This window comes from Vigna unguiculata, chromosome 3 (assembly GCF_037176805.1).
Source record: "Vigna unguiculata cultivar grain cowpea cultivar isolate G323 ecotype 2 chromosome 3, ASM3717680v1, whole genome shotgun sequence".
Classification (NCBI taxonomy): Eukaryota; Viridiplantae; Streptophyta; class Magnoliopsida; order Fabales; family Fabaceae; genus Vigna; species Vigna unguiculata.
In genome coordinates this window covers 4,993,868-5,015,881 of record NC_140794.1, presented here as the reverse complement: position 1 = coordinate 5,015,881, position 22,014 = coordinate 4,993,868, and the positions used below count along the sequence as shown (strand labels likewise).

At 33.6% G+C, this 22,014-nt stretch overlaps 3 protein-coding genes across 3 annotated transcripts; 2 read left to right on the top strand and 1 right to left on the bottom strand.

Annotated features, from left to right (window-relative positions):
• Nucleotides 1-235: 235 nt before the first annotated feature.
• Nucleotides 236-10,734, bottom strand: LOC146887436 (uncharacterized). The gene is made up of 2 exons (XM_085671378.1): nucleotides 7,606-10,734; nucleotides 236-574 (listed from the first exon to the last, which is right to left on the bottom strand). Exons 1-2 carry the CDS (start codon nucleotides 10,732-10,734, stop codon nucleotides 236-238), a joined length of 3,468 nt encoding a protein of 1,155 aa, XP_085527504.1.
• A 1,108-nt stretch (nucleotides 10,735-11,842) lies between these two features.
• LOC114178942 (glucose-inhibited division family A protein) lies at nucleotides 11,843-20,033 on the top strand. Its single transcript, XM_028065098.2, has 13 exons — nucleotides 11,843-12,174; nucleotides 12,258-12,409; nucleotides 13,022-13,113; nucleotides 13,805-13,918; nucleotides 15,384-15,714; nucleotides 16,175-16,354; nucleotides 16,543-16,623; nucleotides 16,863-17,081; nucleotides 17,211-17,353; nucleotides 17,443-17,609; nucleotides 18,274-18,491; nucleotides 18,642-18,734; nucleotides 19,569-20,033. Exons 1-13 carry the CDS (start codon nucleotides 11,988-11,990, stop codon nucleotides 19,767-19,769), a joined length of 2,178 nt encoding a protein of 725 aa, XP_027920899.2. The 5' UTR covers nucleotides 11,843-11,987; the 3' UTR covers nucleotides 19,770-20,033.
• A 149-nt stretch (nucleotides 20,034-20,182) lies between these two features.
• LOC114179827 (Putative membrane lipoprotein) lies at nucleotides 20,183-21,717 on the top strand. The gene has a single exon (XM_028066293.2). It carries the CDS (start codon nucleotides 20,891-20,893, stop codon nucleotides 21,254-21,256), a length of 366 nt encoding a protein of 121 aa, XP_027922094.1. The 5' UTR covers nucleotides 20,183-20,890; the 3' UTR covers nucleotides 21,257-21,717.
• The last annotated feature ends 297 nt before the right edge of the window (nucleotides 21,718-22,014 follow it).

Sequence of the window (22,014 nt, the reverse complement as noted above, 5' to 3'; positions counted from 1 at the left end):
ATATATATATATATATATATATATATATATATATATATATATATATATATATATATATATATATATATATGTTCTGGTTGTTACTAGCTTTGAAAGCAAATCTCAACGATTGTTCAATCAAGACTCCCTCTGGTCCTTCCAAAACTATACCAGCACCACTTCCTCTTAAATTAGAAGCCCCATCCACTGATAGAATCCATGATATTTCTTTTACGCGTCGATCCGCAACAGGTGGTTAAGATAACTCTACTAAAGAGTCAGCTAAAAACTGAGCTTTGATCGGCCCCCGTGATTCATATTGTATCCCATACTCCGAGAGCTCTATCGCCCATTTAACCAACATACCTGATATATCAGGTTTTTGCAATATGTACCTGATCGGCAAATCCGTCATCACCTTGACACTATGATTCTGAAAATAATGTCTTAAACGGCGAGCAGACACTACTATGGCCAACGCGACTTTCTCTATAGTCGGATATCTCACCTCAGCACCATGAAATACCTTGCTTACGAAATACACAGGCTTCTGATCCCCACCAGACTCTCGTACTGTGACACCCCGACTACTATACTAAATAATTATTATTTGATAAAAAAATATGGAATCAAATTTTTTTTTCCATACGATTATCCTTGAGAGAACATTAATAATAACATAACTTCATATTCATATATGTAGTTTGCATCTATGTAATTGTTCATGAAATATTACAAAAATATATATTTGTTAAATATTAAGAGTCCTACATCAGAACAGAAGATTTTCTATATTTTTAACATCTCCTAAAGATATTAATAGAAATTATCCATGAGTCAATCTTCACAAGATCCACCAATAATATCCCGAACAACTCTCACTGAGCAAGTTCCTCTTCTGCTCATGCAACAGGTACATATGAAAGAAAAAATATGAAAGGAGTGAGGTCTTTATAAGCCTTAAATATCAATCTTAATAAACTCAACAAACAATGCAGACACCGGGGGCCTAGATTTGGACCTACAACCACAAAACTTGATCTTGTTTTACCAGACATATGGATCCATATTCCACTTCTGATGATCCAATCTGAACATCAAAAGTTGCTTTGGGAAGTGATTAGGTAGTTGAGTATTTCTCATAAAACATGGTACAATCATAATTATTTCTTTCTCGAGAATATTAGCCATTCATCGGCTCATAAAAGAGATATATATTCAGTACCTAACCTTGGCGATGCCGTCGAGATGGCAAATAAACCCGTGCCCGTGGGTATCACCCGAACCCGTCCCCGTTTTGACGGGGAATCCCCGCTTTGACTGGGTATGGGTATGGGTATGGGTAATACTCGAAATTTTCAACTGGGGATGGGGATGGGGATGGGGATATATATATACCCGCCCAAATACCCGTCCCCGCTTAAATTACTAAACTATTTATAATTTATTAAATAATCTAAAAAATATATATAAATAAATAATATATTTACACATAAAATATAATATAATATAATATAATATAATATAATATAGTATATATACATATAAATAAAATATACTTTTTTATATATATATATATATATATATATATATATTTACACATATACATGTAATATAATATAATATAATATAATATAATATACATATAATATATATACATAATAATATAATATAATATATATAATATATACGTATAAAACAAATTAATCATTTAACTAGTGAGATCTTTTATAAACAAATTTATAACATTACAAATTTATAAAAATTTAAAAGAAATATATATATATATATATATATATATATATATATATATATATATAAACATAAAATATCTACGCATATACATATAATATATATACATAATAATATAATATATATTATTATATTTATATTATTATATAATATAATATAATATATACTTAAAATAAATATATATCTATAAAATATATATATATATATATATATATATATATATATATATATATATATATATATATATATATATATATATAAACATAAGATATCCACACATATAATATATATACATAGTAATAATAATATAATATATAATATAATATAATATATATAAATAATTATATATATATATATATATATATATATATATATATATATATAAACATAAGATATCCACACATATAATATATATATACATAGTAATATAATATAATATATAATATAATATAATATAATATAATATATATATATATATATATATATATATATATATATATATATATATATATATATATATATATATATATATAACATATTTCTCATTCTCTTTGTTTTTTGTTATACACTTTGTTTACTCTCTCAATTGTCTGGTTTGTTTTTCAAGATTTAATTTTGAAGGTAATTTTTCTTCTTCTTATTACATAATTTTTACTCTCTGTACATGGTTATGTTCAAATAGGTGTTCCTCAATTTCATTCTATGAAATAATTTTTAGGTTACACATTTGATTATCTTTATTTATTTATTTATTTTCATGAAAATGTTTGACTCTTATTTTGTAGCTTTTCATTTTGTTACTTTGGTTATACACTTTTTTACTCTCTTTTAATTGTTTGGCTTGTTCTTTAAGGTTTAAGCAGATCTTCAAGGTACTTTTCCTTTTATCATAATCTTAATTATACATTTTTTTTTCCGTTATGTTATGTTCAAATGGATATTCTCAAATTTGGGTCACACATTTAATTATCTTTACTCCTTTATGATAATTTTATTTATTATTTATTTTTTGTTTCATGATAATGTTTAATTCTCAATTTTAAGTGCTCAATTGCATAAATCCTTAATTTAATTCAAGATCAAAAGATGAAGAATCTATGTTTAAATTTGAATTATTATTAATTTAATTTTGTTATTTGTGCTATTTCGTTTAAGTGGTATAATATAAATTTTTAATAGTATAAAAAATATTTGAAATATTTTTAAACTTGATTATTGGTTTTCCTTTTATATTTTGTTAAAAAAGAAATTAACCTTTTTACTTTGTTTGATTTTTTTTTGTTACGTATGTTAGTTTCTAGAGAAAATGAGCACAGGAGATCAAGATTTGCAGGTACCAAGTCCACCACAGTGTTCACAACAACCAACTCCCTTTCAAAGTTCCAATAATGACAGTCAATCTCCATTGAATCCATCTACGCAAACACCTTCAGAAGTTCATGATGAAATACATTCAACAACACAAGTAGAGCCTGAGAAAGGGAAATTGAAAAGTGTTGTGTGGGAACACTTTGAAAAGATAAAAGTTGATGGAAAATACAAAACTAAATGTAACTATTGCAAGAAACTGCTTGGTGGAGAAACAAAGAATGGAACAAAGCACTTGCACCATCATACAAACATATGTATTCAAAAGAAGGCTTTAGCAAAAGGAAAAGGGGGATAAAAAACACTTTTTTCTAAGATTTCAAGTGGCAAAAAGGAATTGGCTTGTGGAGCTTATAATGAAGAAAATGCCAAGAGGGAACTTGCAACAATGATTATATTGCATGAATATCCATTGTCAATAGTGGACCATATTGGTTTTATTAGATTCGTGACAACAATTCAACCATTATTTCAACTTCCTTCACGAAATACGATAAAGAAAGAGATACTCGGCATCTATGAACATGAAAAACAAGTTGTTATGAAGTTGATAGATACAAATAAAGGAAGAATAGCAATTACATCGGATATGTGGACTGCAAGCAATCAAAAGAAAGGGTATATGTCTATCACAGCTCACTATATTGATGACAATTGGACATTGCAAAATATAATTTTGAGGTACACCTTTTTTAATTTATAAATTTTCCAGTAATTTTTTTTATGCACCTCTAGAAAGATTATATGTCTTACAAAATATTGCTTAATTTATAGGTTCATTTATGTTCCCGCACCTCACACAGCTGATCGACTTTGCAATGTATTAGTTGATTGTTTGTTCGATTGGAATATTGATACAAAATTGTCTACTATCACTTTAGACAACTGCAACACAAATGATAGCATGATTGAAAAAATTAAGGATAAGTTGAAGTTGGACACACTCATTAAGAAAGGGTCTTTGCTTCATATGCGTTGTTCAGCACATATCCTTAATTTGATTGTGAAAGAAGGGTTAGCCGTCCTAAAAGAAGGGGTGGAAAAAATTCGAGAAAGTGTAGCATATTGGACAGCAACTCCTAAAAGAATGGAAAAATTTGAGGAAACAACTAGACAATTGCGAATTTCTTTCACTAAAAAGTTAAGTTTGGATTGCCCAACTAGATGGAATTCTACTTACAAGATGCTTGATATTGCCATATGTTATAAGGATGTGTTTTTTAGGTTAAAGCAACGTGAAGCTCAATACACTTCTTTGCCAACTGATATGCAGTGGGAATTTGCAAAGGATGTTTGTCGAAGGCTAAAATTATTTAATGACATCACAGAAATCATTTCTGGCTCCAAATACCCAACTGCCAACATCTTTTTCCCAAAGATTTGTGAGATCAAGATTGCAATAAATGATTGGGTTAAATCTCCTGAGATAACCATTCAAAATATGACAATACAAATGTTAAAGAAATTTGAAAGTTACTGGAGTGTTATTCATGATATATTGGCAATTGCTTCAGTTTTAGATCCAAGGTACAAGATGGACATGTTAGAATATTATTTTTATAAATTGTATGGTAATGATTTTGATCTGAAACTTAGTAGGATTCGTCAAATGTGCTATGATTTGGTTTTGGAATATCAATCAAAAAAGAATGAAACTTCTTCTTATAGAGCTACATCATTGGAGTTGGGAAAGGATGTTGATAATGATGCGAATGAATTTTTAGAGTTTATGGCAAAAAAGAAAAAATCTAGAACTACAGTTATGAAAACAGAGTTGGGTTATTACTTGGAAGAAGATAATTTGCCGGTTACACAAGAATTTGATATCCTATCATGGTGGAAAACAAATGGGTTAAAAGCAATTGCAAGGGATGTTTTAGCTATTCCAATAACAACTGTAGCTTCTGAATCTGCTTTTAGTACTGGTGGTCAGATATTAACTTCTCACCGTAGTCGACTTCATCATATTACTATAGAGGCTTTGATGTGTACAAGAAGTTGGATATGGAACTCAAACCATCTAGGTAAGTTACTCAAATTTATTAATATTTTTTGTTAGTATTTTTTGTGAATTCTCATCTAATATTCTACATTTGGTGTTTGTAGGTGTTAAAAAATTAAAAGGAAAAGATGTTCTCATGAGTGAAAATGAATCTGATGAAGAAGGTACATTATATTCTAGTAATTAAAATTTTCAATTTCAATTATTATATCATATCTAATTTTTCATTTTTTTTCTATGTGTAGGTGGATCGAATGCAAATGAAACCACTGATCATTTGTAAAATTAATAAATATTTTGGTTATTATAAAATTTTAGTAATGTGTAATTTTTTAGCTTTTATATAATTATTTGAATTTTATTTAGTTGTTATTTGATACTTTAATTTGAGATTTATACTATTATAATATTTTTCTTAATATTTGACATCATGAAAATCAAAAAGAGTATGTTATTTTAATATTGAATATTTTGATAGTATCATGATTCCGTTGGTGTGATTTTTAAATTTTTTTTATAAAAAATATTTAATTGATATATGGAACAATAAAAAAATGGGTATGGGTATAAGAAAATACCCGTTACCCGGTGGGGATGGGGATGGGTCAAAAGTTGTATACCCGTTGGGTTTGGGGATGGGGATGGGGATGAATTTTTATTATGGGGATGGGGATGGGATCATGATACCCGTACCCGCCCCGCCCCGTTGCCATCCCTAGATGCCGAGCAGGTATCGGATAGTCCCAAGTTTGGCCTATGAATATCCTAGCCCAGTGCGCTATTCTGAACTATCCAGATATTCACCTACTTGGTAAAACTTCCTTAGAACCCACCATGGTCCCTGCCTTTCATCCCGCAGTGTACCAAACTGTGACTTCCCAAATACAAACACTTTGACACTGGTTTAATCTCAACTTATTGAAACCAAACTTAACTCTCACTCAACTGACATACTCTTGGATATTTTCAAGGGTCATAAAATGTGATGACTATCAAATCATGTCATTGTATAAACTATACACAAAGAACATAAAATAAAATAAAATGTACATATAATTTTCTTATATTCAAGTTCATTGAATAAAATAATATTTACTTTCACTTCACATTTTTTTTTTCATAAAATAATGATAAAATAAGAATCAAAGCAAGAACTTTAAATAAATAATTAGATAAGGATTATAACATTATAAATAAATAAAATAACAAAAATATAAATTAAACGGGACCAGTGCGTAACTGGAGATATATTAATTGAAATAAATAAATGGGACCAGTGCATAAATGGAGATAAAATAAAATAAATAAACAGGACCAGTGCGTAACTGAAGATAAATAAAATAAAATAAATAAATAGGACCAGTGCGTAACTGGAGATAAATTAAATTAAATAAATAAATAGGACCAGTGCATAACTGGAGGTAAATAAAATAAAATAAATAAATAGGACCAGTGCGTAACTGGAGATAAATAAAATAAAATGAATAAATAGGACCAGTACGTAACTGGAGATAAATAAAATAAAATAAATAAATAGGACCAGTGCGTAACTGGAGATAAATAAAATAAATAAATAGGATCAGTGCGTAACTAAAGATTAAATAAAATAAATAAACAGGATCAATACATATTTGGAGATTAAATAAAATAAATAAATAAATAGGATCAGTGTATAATTAGAGATAAAATAAAATAAATATAAGAGGATAATAAATGAAAATAAGTTAAATGAAAGTAAAAAGAATAATATATGAGTCAAAATAAATAAAAGATTAATATAAAACCCATGAGCTTATCAAGATTAATATATAAGAGCTTAACCTCACTCCCCCCTTACCCTTACCTTATTGATCGAAGAGCACACTAATAATAGTTGTAGAAGACTAAGATCTCTTTGAATGTTGCTCTAAATTTTCTTTCCCTATTTTTCTCTTTCCCTCTCTTCTTTCTCTTTCTCTTTCTCTCTCTTCTTTCTCTTTCTCTCTCCTTTCTTTCTCTCTCTCTTTTTCTTTCTCCTTCTTTCTTCTTTCTCTTTCACTTTCACGTATCCTCACTCCATACATATATATATATATAAGCCAAATCATGTGCATGTGGTTGTTTTTATCCAAATCATCATGACTTTCATTAATTAAGAGATATTGTTTATCTTTTTTTTTTCTTTCCTTCTTATCTTTTCTCATAATTTTCTTATCTTCTTCTTATCTCATTCATTTTTTTTTTCACACACCTATTAATAATATTTTAATTTTTATATATATATATTTTGTTTTTTACCTAAAACTTTTTTTTAATATATATATATATATACATATTTTATTAGTTTTGTTTTCTTCTTATAATTATTTTTAATAAGTAAAAAGTATATCATGATAAAATATATTTTTAATGTTTAAACTACATCTAGATAAAATATGAAACATTAGTAAAAATATAAGATTTTATAATTATTTTATTTAAAATAAATAATACAGTTTATTAAAAAAAAAGGATGTTACACGTACCAATACCGAACTGACTGCATGCTCGGTCACCGAGATGTATAACGCTAGATCAGCGCCCTTCTCGGGTTTGCACAATACTGGTGGTTTACCTAGATACTCTTTTAACTTTTGGAAAGCTTCCTCGCATTGACCGGTCCATTGAAACTTTTCATTTTTCTTCAAGCATTGAAAGTAGGGAAAACCCCGATCTCCACTTTTAGCAAGAAAACGGGACAAGGCCGCCATCCTCCCCGTCAATCTCTGTACTTCTTTAACATTGCTTGAACTCCTCATATTTATGATGGTTGCACATTTATCTGGATTAGCTTCTATTCCCCTCTCGGTAAGCAAGAAACCCAGAAACTTCCCTACCTTAACCCCAAAAACACACTTCTCAGGATTAAGTTTGAATTTGTATTTGTTGATTGTGACAAATAATTCCTCCATATCTCCCTGATGCTTTTTCTCTTCTACTGAGGTAACTACCATATTGTCAACATACACATGCACATTCCTCCCCAACATGGACACCAGAATTCGATCCATCAACCTTTGATAGGTAGCTCCCACATTTTTTAACCCAAAGGGCATTACCCGATAACAGTAATTAGTCGTTCCTCCTATAAATGTTGTCTTATCTTCATCTAATGTATGCATTTTTATCTGATTATAGCCTGAATAAGCATCCAAGAAACTTAACAAAGCACAACCCGATGCACTATCAACTAACGCATCTATATTAGGCAAAGGATACGAATCCTTTGGGCATGCATTATTCAAATCAGTAAAATCAACGCACATTCTCCACTTTCCATTGGACTTTTTTACCATTACCACATTTGCCAACCAAGTCGGATATTGTATCTCCCGAATATGAGCCGCTTCTAATAGCTTACATACCTCCTCGGTAGCTGCCTGGGCACGATCCCCACTCAATCGTCTACGCCTTTGAACTTTAGGTTTAGCCGAAGGATTAATGTTGAGTTTATGGCATAAAAAATCAGGATCTATTCCTGTCATATCTGTTACACTCCAAGCAAATGAAGAAAGGTTTTTCTTCAGTACTTGCATAAGCTGTTGCTCTTGCTCTAAACTCAAATCCCTTCCAATTCTTAATTTCTTGCCCTCTACGAGTACTTCTTTTATCTCCCCCACGGGCTGAGGTCTTCTCTCGGAATGTACTAGTCTAGGATCTAACTCGGGATCTATGACTACCTCCGTTGTGCTGACGGAATATGCAACCTTCCTCCTTGACCTTAGACTATCTTCATAACATTTGCGAGCGACTTCCTGATTCACTGATAAAGTGAGCATCTTCCCATCATCAGTGGGAAACTTCATCTTCAAATGGACCGTCGATACTACTGCTCCCAATTTATTGATAGAAGGCCTTCCTAACAGTAAGTTGTATGATGAAGGTGCGTTGACAACTATATAACGTATAAATATAGTTTTTGCATCTTCCTTGTCTCTAAAAGTCGTTCGAAGATCAACATACCCTTTAACCTCCACCTGATCTCCTAAGAAACCCACAAGTAATCCATCGAAAGGCCTTAATTGGTCCGTCAGTATTTGCAGCCCTGTATAGGTGTTCCAAAACATCACATCGGCAGAACTCCCCTGGTCAACTAGCACTCTATGAACATTCCTTCCCATCATGATAACAGACAGGACTATGGGATCATCTTCATGTGGAACTACTCCCTTTAAATCTTCACTTGAAAACACTATAGCCTGAACTTTCTTTGGCCTTTCAATTTTGGCCGTAGTCATGACACTCCTTACATATCTTTTCCTAGCCGAGTTGGTCTGTCCTCCTCCCGCGAAACCTCCTGCTATCGTATTAAAATCCCCCAGCACAGGTGTCTCATGCAAATCGGGGGCCGAACGAGTTTCAGATGGTTCCGCATCTGTATCAGATTTCATAAATTTCCTCATGAATCCCTTGTCTGCCAATGTAGAAAGTTGATTATTTAAGGCATAACACGAATTTGTGTCATGACCTCCGGCCTGATGAAACTTACACCAAGCATTCGGCCGGCTTCCGAGTGTTCTCCCTGTGATATTGGGATAGCGCAAATGTTTAGATATTTTCGCATCTTCCAATATTTCAGCTAGAGCCACCCTGAAGCTCGGGATTTTCTGAATTCGTCGATACTCAGTCCTTTGCTGTGCTATGTAAGGAACGAAACGACGATCCGGTCTAGCTCGCGGTGGAGCCCTTTCTCTTCGATAAGTTTTAATATCTCGTTCACTCTTGGTATGGGCCAGCGTTCTCTTGTCCCCTGCTTTTTTATGACGCATGGCCTCTTCGGTCTCTATCTCCACAGCTGCCCTTTGCCTAATTTCCATTAAGGTCTTTGGAGGAAACCGGTACAGGGATTCACCGAAGAAACTGGCTCGGAGCCCCTTCACGAAGGCTTTGACGAGTAAACCCTCATTAGGGTCGACTAACCTCATGCTAATATTGGTGAAGCGATTGAGGAACTGTTTTAATGATTCTTCGGCATTCTGTCGTATATCAAACATGTCTGCCATCTCCACCGGCTTGGCCCTGTTGGCCGAAAATATTTCCAGGAAAACGCGTTTAAAATCGATGAACGAGTTGATTGAGGAGCTCGGAATAATGTTGAACCATTCCAGAGCGATTTCGGCTAACGTGCCGATGAACATTTTGCAACGGATTGCGTCATTCCCCCTTGATATCAACATCCGGGCCTGAAAGGCTTTTAAATGTAGCTCTGGATCAGAACTTCCTGTGAAGGGTGTGATCTTTGGGATCACGAAATTATGTGGAACTGGCTCCTCCATGATCGTATTTGCTAGAGGGTTGGCATCGCCAACATCGGGGTTCAACCGACTAGCGTATCGGTAACCAGCCCTGGTGGCTTCCAATCTGTTTTGCATCTCTTTGTTCGCCTTTCGCAGTTGTTCCTGTTGTCGAAGTGCCTCTTCCAGGCGTCGGTGTGTTTCTTCAGCCTCTTTACGTAGTCTTTCTCTTTCTCCCAGAGCCTCTTCCCGAAGAGCCTGTAGATCTTCCTCTGCTTTTCTACGGGCTTCCTCCCTCTCCTTTTCTAACTGAACCTGGTCAGCCTCTGCCTTCAGTTTAATTTCCTCATTCTGTCGTTGCAGCTCCAGAATGCTCTGCATTATCTGCTGCCTAGTCGGCCCTTCACGTGTCGCACCTCTGCCTCTGTTCAACCTCAATTCTGTCTATTTTTGCTCGTTCTTCGAATGGGGTTAGGATCGAGTTTTACCGAACCCCACGGTGGGCACCAATGTTCTGGTTCTGAAAAATACTAGATAATTCTTCACCAAAACAAAAAGAAAGTATTTCAGACTTACTTAGGTCAAAAAACTTTCATCCTTTGACCATAGGAGCAACCTTCTTATTTATAGAATAATCAGTTACAAAATATTAAATTCTACAAATACAAAATAAAAATGAAATCATCTTCTGCTCCTAAAATATCTCTAACTACAACAACGACCTTATTTTCCCAAAAATCCCACCAAACACGAAATTCAGTTAATATTCTTCTCCCTCGGTGCCTCGCCGACCCGATTTGCTAAATCCTAAAATCCACCTATCCTCTCGGTCTAAAACCGAATCACCTCCTCTGAACTAGTGTGTATATATATATATATATATATATATATATATATATATATCAAACGAACCAATTAATGAAAGGTATAGGTCATGAAGACCACAACATTTACTAAGACTCATCTAAATATTAAAAAATCTGAAACAAGGATGACGTCATTAGCTCGAAACGAAGTCATTTCGACCCTTTTTCATGAAATAAATTAATATAGTAAATGAGATTAGACGTGTTTAACTAAATATTACCATAAATGACATATATTAGAAAATCCTAAAGTCGTTTAGACTAAGTATAACTTACATATTTATTCATTAATTATTATATTTATTACTTTTATATTTTGCTGACTTAACGTGAACAGTATCTTATTATCTCGGCTATGTAAGAATAAAATCTAATCAAATAAAATAAAGAAAATATTAAAATTGATTAATATTTTAAGAAAATATAATGGTATTGAGTAATTAACTCGTAAATTGAAATTGTTAACCTAACATGTTACAGAATTTGAGTCATAATAACTCACATTTAAAAGGATTATTATTTTACATCGGTGCCACTTAATTTTTTTTTTTATTGTGTAATCGGAATTTTTTTTTTAAATGTTAACATTTTTCTTGGATAAGATAATTTAGAACCAAAAAAATACATTGTAATTCCCAGCGTAAAACTTGAACAGGAGAGAGAGAAGAAGGGAGCTGCCACTGAAAAACGCTTCACCGCCACCAACCACTCAATCAGAGCCGTTCATCATAAATTTCCGCTTCCGTTTCTCCCTATCCAAATGCCACAATGGCAACGACGCCGTTAACTCTCCATCTCTGTCGCCTTGGCCGAAACTTATGCACAAAGCTCTTTCTTACTCCCTCCCCCGCTCTTCCCAACCCTCGCCGCGTCACTTTCCGCCGCAAGTTCCGTCGCCAAATATCATTCTCCTCCTCTTTCTCCCGTCGCTTCTGCGCCAGTTCTACCTCCCGAGGTACGCGAATTTCGTTTTTTCACGCCTGTTTGGCTTGGGAGTGTGTTGGAAACTGAAATTGTTTGCTTGTTTGGATTTTGCAGTGGTGGATTGTGAGTCGGGAGTGGTGGATGAGAAATATGATGTGATTGTCGTTGGAGGAGGGCACGCTGGTTGCGAAGCCGCTCTTGCCTCTGCACGTTTGGGGGCGAGAACTCTTCTTCTTACTCTCAACATTGACCGAATTGCGTGGCAGGTTAGCATTTTACGCTTCTTTCAGCTATTGCTGTTCATGTTATGATTGTTAATGTTAACAAATCTGTTCATGTCCTTTATAGACTCAGGCTAAACTTTTTTATACTCTTTACTAATTAGTAGTTATTATAGATATGAATTTTTAAGTAATAATTATTGTTATTGTTATATACAAAAGACATCCCTGGAGGCTCATAGGATACGATTGCGATGGGTAAAATAGAGAAAGGCGTTGGGATTTATCTGTGGTCGCAATGGCTAACTTGATCATAGCCCTCACTGTTAAGTTAACTGTAAAAATATAAGGTATAGTGAGTTGTCCCATGGGCTTGACTCTCTGTAGCAACTTTGCGGCATGTGTTGTCTTCTGCTGCATATTTTGTAACTTGAAAATGCAGCGTCCTTGTGCTAAAGATGTAGAGTGGACTGGTCATGTGCTTTATTTTTTGTGCTTGAAAGAAAATTACGTGTTTGCCATTTCTCCTGCATTTGCTTGCTTGCTGTGTATACACCCCTTCCTTACCTTTGATTTGGTTGAGCACAACTGGTTTTGTTGATGCATGGCTCAATCCCTAAATATTTAGAGTTTCTGATTGGGACGGGTTTGGTGCAGCCTTGCAATCCAGCTGTTGGTGGACCTGCAAAGTCCCAACTTGTTCATGAAGTGGATGCGCTAGGTGGTGAAATAGGGAAGATTGCTGATAGGTAATTTGGGGGAATCATATGCCCTCACTTATAGTTTTTTGCTACTTCATTCCCCTAGATTTTATGGATATAATTTTAACTGATAATTCGAAATTCTTCTTTTCAATCAAAGTATTGTTAACGTTTTTTTTTCTATTGTTGGTTATAATTTGAAAACAAGAGTTGATAGGAAAATATTTTAAGTTAAGGGGAAAGTGGAAATAATGAGTCTTTTGGACTGTTGCAAGATGTTCTTATGTTTGTGTATTCAAAATTACACGAAGAGAGGATGGAATAAGAGCCTTGAGGTTCTTAATTGCTTTGTTAGAACTAAATAATGTGTGTACATATAGGAGAAGTGAGTTATTGAGTTTGAATTTGATGTGATCTTCTATTGTGGCCCTGAGCCTCATGTACCTAAACAAAGTCGGTCTCTTTTGAAGCATTAATTTATTTCGTTATAGTTATCTAGTTTTACCCAAGAATTCACAACTCACTATATATAATTTTATCCATGATATTAATTTTTAATAAGTACCACTACCATATGATGCACCTTTTAATATCACTATAGTATATATTTACTTTTGTTTCATGCTTTCTTCCTGAGATTCTTGAGTAATGTGTTTACAAAGAACTACATTTGGGATATAATAGAAGAGCAGTTTTTTTAGGTTTTGTGGCTTAAATACACTTTTCTATTTGTGTTCAGATGTTACTTACAAAAGCGTGTACTCAATGTCTCAAGAGGTCCTGCAGTTCGTGCATTACGAGCTCAGACTGATAAAAGGGAGTATGCCTGGCAAATGAAAAATGTAGTAGAAAGGCAAGTTCATAACCATAATATTTTTCCTTTTCTTTTGTTATTTGTATGATCTATTTTGCTATACTTAGCTTTTTGTAGCAATCAATCACATTTGCATGCAACAACCGAACGAGTCTTTTGCAGTAATATTTTTTCTTTGTAGGATTAGGGTTACTAATTCTCATAACTTTAGAAGCAATAACATAAACACCGCAGTAATAGTTTTGGGAAATATTTAGTTTGTTCTATATAGTGAACTTGGCCAAGTTAACAGTCAACAAAGTAGAGTTATGACATACGTATGGCTGGTAGGGTAAAACAAATATTTGGGATGAAATAATTTTTTAAAACCCTAGTTATAAAAAGGGCTGCGGACATTGCCCTCAATCCTTTGTTAGTCCTGCATGTGGACTGATTTTTCCTTAGATGATATTATGTAGATGGTGAATCTAGTACTTCTGCTCCAAGCCCTAGCTCCTAAAAAAGGACTAATAATCTGTAATAGTCCTAATATCTTAACATGCAAGATACATGACCTTCTAATTTGGAAGTTTAATAACTAGCTAGACTGGTGGAAGAGGTAGCAATTTGGTTCCTTGATCTCTCCAAATTTATTCTGGCCCTGTGTGATCTTTCTTCACCTACGATGCACGAGTATTGGATACAGCATGTATCCAACACAACGATTCATTTCATCTTGTAAAATATAGGATACAATACATTTAGATACACATATATATAGTTCACAAAATTAAATAAATCTTACTGTAATTCTTTTAAGAGACTGTATTAAAATTGAAAATCATTATTAAGTATTATCCAATTCAAACTTATGAAACTCAAATGTATATACAAATTATAGTTTTATACAAACAAATGGTGAGAGTTGCTTCTATCAACATTTGTTGTCATAGAAGTTGTTTTTTTTAATTAAATGGCAGTCAAATATCAATTTCTAAAAATGATTTCATGGAACAAATCTCAAAGATTACATATTTCATGTATGTATAATGTTTAGAAATATATAAAAAATAAAAAATTATGATATATACTAGTGGAATGTTATATATGAAGCTATTTTAGGAGAAATGGGTCGGGGTGTGGGATCCTTGGTACGTCTTTGTCTTATTTCACATACGTAATAAATAAGAGGCAGATCCTCACTGATCAAGTCTTTTGTTGGATTAAGGTTTTACCCAAAGGACAATGAGAATTTGTAATACAGGAGTACTAGTTGTACCAAAAAGCAACAGTTCTAACTTACAAGCACGCTTTTGACTTAAATTAAGCACTATTTTATTTTTAATTACTGACGCTCAACAGATATGTATTTTTAAACGTATCTAAGTGTATTTGTGTCTGATATGTCCTGACACATATGTTGGCCTGATGAACGTTTTGGTGCATCACAGATCTTCACATGTTATATGCCTTTGTCTTGTTTGTTACTTCCCATCAAATTTTGCTTGGACTTTATTTTTTGCAGCACTCCAAACCTTTCTATTCGAGAGGCTATGGTCACAGATATTTTACTTGGGAAGAATGATAACGTGGAAGGTGTTTGTACATTTTTTGGAATGAAGTTCTATGCTCCGTCTATCATTCTTACAACAGGAACATTTATGAGTGGTAAAATTTGGGTTGGTCGAACTTCTATGCCAGCAGGACGAGCTGGCGAGTCCGCTTCCCTTGGATTAACAGAAAACCTACAGCGACTTGGTTTTGAAACTGATCGGTTGAAAACTGGAACCCCAGCCCGAGTGGACATTCGCACTGTAAATTTCTCAGTATTAGAACCACAGCATGGAGATCAAGAGGTTTGTCCATTTAAACCTATCAGTAGGTTAATTTGATTCAATTTTGGTTCAAATCAGGCTTTGTTTTGTAGTTTGCAAATGATTTTTTTCTGGACTCAGTCCAATTGTCACTTCTGATCATGTTAATCTGTTACTTCATACAACCTAAAGGCTCTAGTAATTTTCTATCTGGAGATTATGTCTACCAGCCACCAGTTGGGCATGATCCAAGATGTTTCTTAAGTTAACACTCGGATTGCCTTGATTGATAATAATATTTAGCTTAGCAATAATTTCAGCTCTGAAAACAATAATACCGAGTTCAAACAAATCATGACACGAAAAAATAGAAGTTTACTTTTCCTCCACCGCTGAAAAGATAACAATAATACTGAGTTGCTAACTGCTTGTAATCTGTAATTAAAGGCATTTACTCTAACAAAAAGGTAGTGTTTCCCCAGTGTATCTTCATAATTGGCAGGTCAGCTGGTTTAGTTTTGATCCTGAGGTCCATATTGAAAGAGAACAGATGTGCTGCTACCTAACTCGTACAACAAGTACAACCCATCAGATAATACGAGAGAACTTACATGAGACTCCCACTTATGGCGGATGGGTAGAAGCCAAAGGACCTAGATACTGTCCTTCAATAGAAGATAAGGTGTGCTTAAAAACAGTTACCCTGGCTTTGTTTATTCCAGTTTAATATCTTTATGTACAGAACTATATTAATTCAATCCATACTCCTAATAAACTTGAAACATTTAGAAAAATGGGTCTGAAGCATCAGATCAACTATACTGGAATCGTTTCTATTATTTCCTGATGTGATATATTGTTCACTTTTAGATTGTAAGATTTCATGATAAAGAGTCCCATCAAATATTTCTTGAACCTGAGGGTCGAAATGTGCCTGAGCTCTATGTGCAGGTAAGTTATACTTTTGTATACTCTTATAACCCACTTTTCTGTTATCTGAATGGAACTTGACATTTCTTTTGTAAGCATGGATTGGTAATGCTAATGGCTTGTCTCAGCTCCTTTTTATCAAGAGGAGTACTGTCCTCCAATTCTACTCTTTTGTGTTCTTTGAAATTAGTATAGATGAACTATGGACTTCTACTTACAAAGAGTTGAAGTTTATATGGTTAATGCTTTCTATCTTATAGGGGTTCTCAACGGGTTTGCCGGAGAGACTACAATTACCTTTGCTGAGAACTTTACCTGGACTTGAGAAGTGTTCAATGTTGAGGCCTGCATACGCTGTGGAATATGATTATTTACCTGCTCATCAATGTGCTAGGTCTCTAATGACAAAGAAAATTCAAGGATTGTTCTTCTCTGGTCAGATAAATGGAACTACAGGCTATGAAGAAGCTGCTGCACAGGTATCATAATTCATTTGTGATTTTTTCAGTGTTGTGAATTGTGTGAGTTGTATCATGTGTTGGTATTTCTTGGCTATCTGAGCTTCCCGTTAATCTAGCAAGCTTTCAACCCTCTATGCTATTGTTTAGGGCATTATTTCTGGTATCAATGCTGCTAGACATGCAGATGATAAGCCACTTATTGTTCTTGAGAGGGAGAGCAGTTATATAGGAACATTAATTGATGATCTAGTAACCAAGGACCTGCGAGAGCCTTACCGTGTGTTAACCAGGTAAGCTAACCGAATATAACATTTATGTTGCTTTATTCTGTCTCTTCTTTCTTGACATATAAATTGAAATTTTTCCTTCCTCATGTTAGCCGCTCAGAGCATCGGTTACTCTTGAGATCCGATAATGCTGATAGCCGTCTCACACCTTTGGGTCATGAAATAGGATTGATAGATGATAGACGCTGGAAACTGTACCAGGATAAGCAAGCTCGGATTTCTGGGGAAAAAAAGCGATTGAAAAGTGTCCGGATTTCAGGTAGGTTTGCCCACTATTTTTGGGTGGCAACTCATTCTTGGAAGGTGTTTCTTGGACTGAAAGAAATTTTATGAGTTTGGGGAAACAAGATGGCAACATCTAAGCATAATAACAAAGTTTTTTAAATGTTGATAATTCTCAAGTCAAATTAAATTTTTGGCCTTGCTTTTGTTGTTCAATTCTATTATTTTGAAAAAATTTCTTAAAAATATTTTAATAAATTGACAGGAAATGATGGTTGACTGTTCTGTCCACTCCCTTCATTTCCCTATAATCTTTGACTAAAAAATTGTAATACCCATGTAATGTTGTATTAATAACAACAGAGTGGATTTTGTAAATTGGGAGCTTTTAATCTTCACTCTTCTGCACTTTATACGGTCACAATATTTTACGCAAGGATTACAATTTAAAATGTAACCAAACTACTTTTAATATAGTCGGGTAGATACTTCACACTAGTGTTAGTAGAAGTCCAAGTTATTTGTGATAATTCATCCTTTAGGAAAATAAAATGTTTTCTTATATAGTTGGAGTACATCATTATATTTATACTGATTTTCCATCGATGTATGCTTCCCTTCAAATACTTACTCTGATAGATTATGTAGAGATTTTGTTTGGCTAATTATCAATTATCGCTACTCCCCAATTTTCTCATCAGGAGGGGATTTGGCTGCTGAAGTCACTAGTCTATCTGGTCAGCCCGTGAAGGACTCTTCGACATTAGAAAGCCTTCTTAAGAAACCACACATAGAATATGAAATTCTTGACAAGCATGGTTTTGGCGACAAAAGCTTATCAAGAATGGAGAAAGAATGTGTTGAGATTGATATAAAGTACGAAGGTTTCATCTTGCGTCAACAAAGCCAACTTCAACAGGTATGTATTACACTTGTGAATGAGCAAAAGTGAATACCATTTTTCTCTTTGTTGACCTCTAAATACCAAATCATTTTAATTTTTACACATTTTAGAAATTCAGCTGTGTATATAATTCAAATTTCATTGTTATGATGGATTTACATCTAGTTGGTTGCTCAACACCATAGACCACTTCCCGAAGACTTGGATTACTATGCAATGACAACATTATCTCATGAAGCTCGCGAAAAACTTTCCAAGGTTTGTAAGTTATATAACTTCATCAGTATAGATATTTGGTTCATTACTTGTATGTTCGGTTGGGAGGAAAGAAATAGTGATAGAGAAAAGAAAAGAGGAGAAAGAGGTTGTTTGGTTGAAAAGAAATTATGAAATTTACTTTTTTTTTTTAAAATGGTTCAATTTACTTTAATAATTTTTATTTATTATTATTTTACCAAATATTTCACATTATTAGATATTGATTTTGTTCCTTATTATTGTATGTCTTAATCGTTATAAATAAGATTACTCATGTGTGTATGCAACACATTAAATTCGATGTTCCTTTTCATTTTCTCTTTTCTCAACATAGTACCTATTTTGTCACTAATCTTTTCAAATGTTAAAGATTAGATTACTAAGCATCTAAAAAAATTTACTAAATGGGTTCCCACCATAAATGAGTTGAGTTGGTACACATACTTTATTTTATTTTTTTAAATTACGGAGGCCTTGATTGATAGTGACATGGTGCTCCACATAAATATACCTCATGCACCGGTGCTTGTAGAAACACGTACTCGTCGTCATACAGAATACGGTACGAACTTAATAGGCACAGTTGTCTATGCGGAAGATGCATAGATAAAAGCGACATTGGAGCTTTGGAGATGCCCTTATGAAATTGATTAAGGAGCAATTTTTATTTTGTAGCATCAAGGAAAGTTTAGTACAATTTATTAAATAGTTTTTATAATTTAACTGTTACATGTATATACTTTTCGGTGACTGTAAGACCATAGGTTATTAAATATTCTTTATAATGCAACTTTCTCTCTTGTACTTGCGACAATGTTATCTCAATGATTTCAGGTTAGGCCTCAAACCATTGGTCAGGCAACCAGAGTAGGCGGGGTGAGCCCCGCTGATATCACTGCTCTACTCATTGTGCTCGAAACCAGACGGAGGAAAGCTCAAGAACAGAGGAGGCACAAAATGATGAATGCTGTTCAAGCAAATAACCAAGTTGAGATGCCTGAAGTTTCTTTGACTGAAAAAGTAAGCTCTGGGTAAGTTTTCACGTCATGTTGATACCTTACCATTCTACCAATTTTGATATTCAGTGTGCCACATTATATATGTGATATAAAGGCTGCAAAATCAGTGTCGTAGATTTATAGATTAACAGAAAGGATTGGATAGAAAGGGAAAGAAACTTATTGTATTTTTGTACTACATTTGACAATTTGATCCGATTGATAATATTTAAGCAAATTATTTGTTGACATAAATGTCAATCTTTTTTGTTTTTTAAAGTAGATGTACCCTTTTAGTTTATGAACTTTTTCTTGATTTGGATTTTGGTCCACACTTTAAAAGTAGGTCTCAATATATTCCATTCATGTAGAGTTTAACCGATGTAATTTGTTTGCTCGGTATTTGTTAAAGCATTGAGCCTATTATTTTCAATTATTGAAGTATTATTTTGCATTCAAAGTTTGTAAGAAATTATACATTATTGCTTATTTTATCCTTTTATTATCCGCCTACCAGGGGTGGTGGGGGAACCAACGAGGAAACTGAACTTGTAGTATCTATCTTGTACTAAATTTTAATGAATAAAATTGTTCCTATCAGTTAAAGAAAAATATCTTTTACAACCCAACTTCTTTAAGAAAACACTACTAATTTTTTTCAGTAATAATAATAATATTATTTTTATTTTTATTATTATTGTTATTGTTATTATTATTATTGCCGTGTGCTAATACCTTGTCAATTTTGGGTATTTTGTATGCATAAACATAACATAACATGTATAAAGAATGAGTTTTCAATTTGAAATAGTAGCATACAAACCATCTCTAACCTCAACTTGGATAACCATAATTGGAACCCGCTTCCCTCTCTCTTTCTTTGTCTTCGTGGGCGTGTTCGTTCTAATCGATAACAGCATTTTAGGTAGGTTAACAAACTTTTGAACACGCCTTCCATTTGAGAAAAATTCCCATTCTCAGGCTTCCCTGCAACTGCTACACCAGAAGAAATCAGAACAGGGCACCTCAAATGCAACCTGCTTCCTACCCCATGCCACCCCAATGTTCGTCCCTCCAACATTAACCCCTCACCACTGCTTAAAATGGACGAAGATAAAGAGGAAATCGTGAATATTTGAACATTATTCCTAAACACAAATGTCTGTGGCTGATCCTAGTGCTGGACGCACGTTCATATGGATCATAACTGGTGTTTTGTTCATGTCTATAGTGGCAGGAGGTGCATGCCTTGTGGCATACATGCTCCTTCCTGAATCAGAAACATCATCCTCTTGGATACCAGAAATAGGGGTGGCATTGGTTTGCCTACCATGGTTCTTTTGGTTGCTCACCTTCGTTTACAGAGTCTTGTCAAGAGCTTTTGGATGTAGAGTTAGCCTCGCCGGAGTTGGAAGTGCAGATGTGGAGGTCGCATCTCGGGCAAAAGCTGGTAACCTAAACAGGGATTCATCCATTGCCTCACACGAGAGTGAAATGGCACTTGCAAAATCTATGGCCTCATGATCATCATCATTGTCTTCGACTTTGCATGCATGCATGCATATATCCTTCTTTATAGCCTTTACATTTTCTTTTACGTTAACCTTCTCTGGCAATGTTGGAATATGCGAGGGATCCATGCATGCATGCATGCATGTCCTATTCACATGTCGATGACAGATACTTTTCACTCGAAACTCTATTTTTCTTTTTCATGTATATAGCTTTTAGGAAACTTTTGACATGGGTTTTTATATATATGAATTTCAACTAGACTTCTTTTTTGTAGTTCTTATCGGTTCATTAGTATCTCTTCCTGTTAGCAAAAGTTTAAGATTGTTTCTGTTCTCTTCCTTCTTTTCTCTTGTTTTTCATTCATTTTGATTTAGTATGTTATGTTTCAAGGGGAACAAACACGAACAAATGTTCATTTGTGTAACTGCAACTTCATTTTTCATTAACAGAAAGATGCATATGCAGTTGCGCCACTGGACTAATGAACACCAAAGAAACAAATGGAAACGAATTAATCGAAATTTCATTATATGCCTAATTTATTATATCTTCTTCTGAACCAAAGTTTCATCGTTGCTGCAATATCATTCATGATATTAAATCCTTCAAAACCACGATTCCGAAGTAAAGATTGGGGACCATCACAATTTGGTTTATGTTCCCCTTTTCCTGTTCAATATATATAACGATAAATATAAACCGTTAATTCTAAGTAACTCACAAATTAATTAAACTTTTCTTAATTACTTTTTTTTTCTCTGGTTTAA

What these genes read in the sequence shown, in the direction of transcription:
- LOC146887436 (XM_085671378.1), bottom strand. Translation starts at nt 10,734, where the DNA reads ATGCAGAGCATTCTGGAGCTGCAACGACAGAATGAGGAAATTAAACTG. An exon ending in ATGCAGTCAGTTCGGTATTG is followed by an intron (nt 575 to 7,605) that starts GTACGTGTAACA and finishes ATAATTATTTAG; the next exon opens with TATAGTAGTCGGGGTGTCAC.
- LOC114178942 (XM_028065098.2), top strand. Translation starts at nt 11,988, where the DNA reads ATGGCAACGACGCCGTTAACTCTCCATCTCTGTCGCCTTGGCCGAAAC. An exon ending in TTGACCGAATTGCGTGGCAG is followed by an intron (nt 12,410 to 13,021) that starts GTTAGCATTTTA and finishes GGTTTGGTGCAG; the next exon opens with CCTTGCAATCCAGCTGTTGG. An exon ending in CACAGCATGGAGATCAAGAG is followed by an intron (nt 15,715 to 16,174) that starts GTTTGTCCATTT and finishes CATAATTGGCAG; the next exon opens with GTCAGCTGGTTTAGTTTTGA.
- LOC114179827 (XM_028066293.2), top strand. Translation starts at nt 20,891, where the DNA reads ATGTCTGTGGCTGATCCTAGTGCTGGACGCACGTTCATATGGATCATA.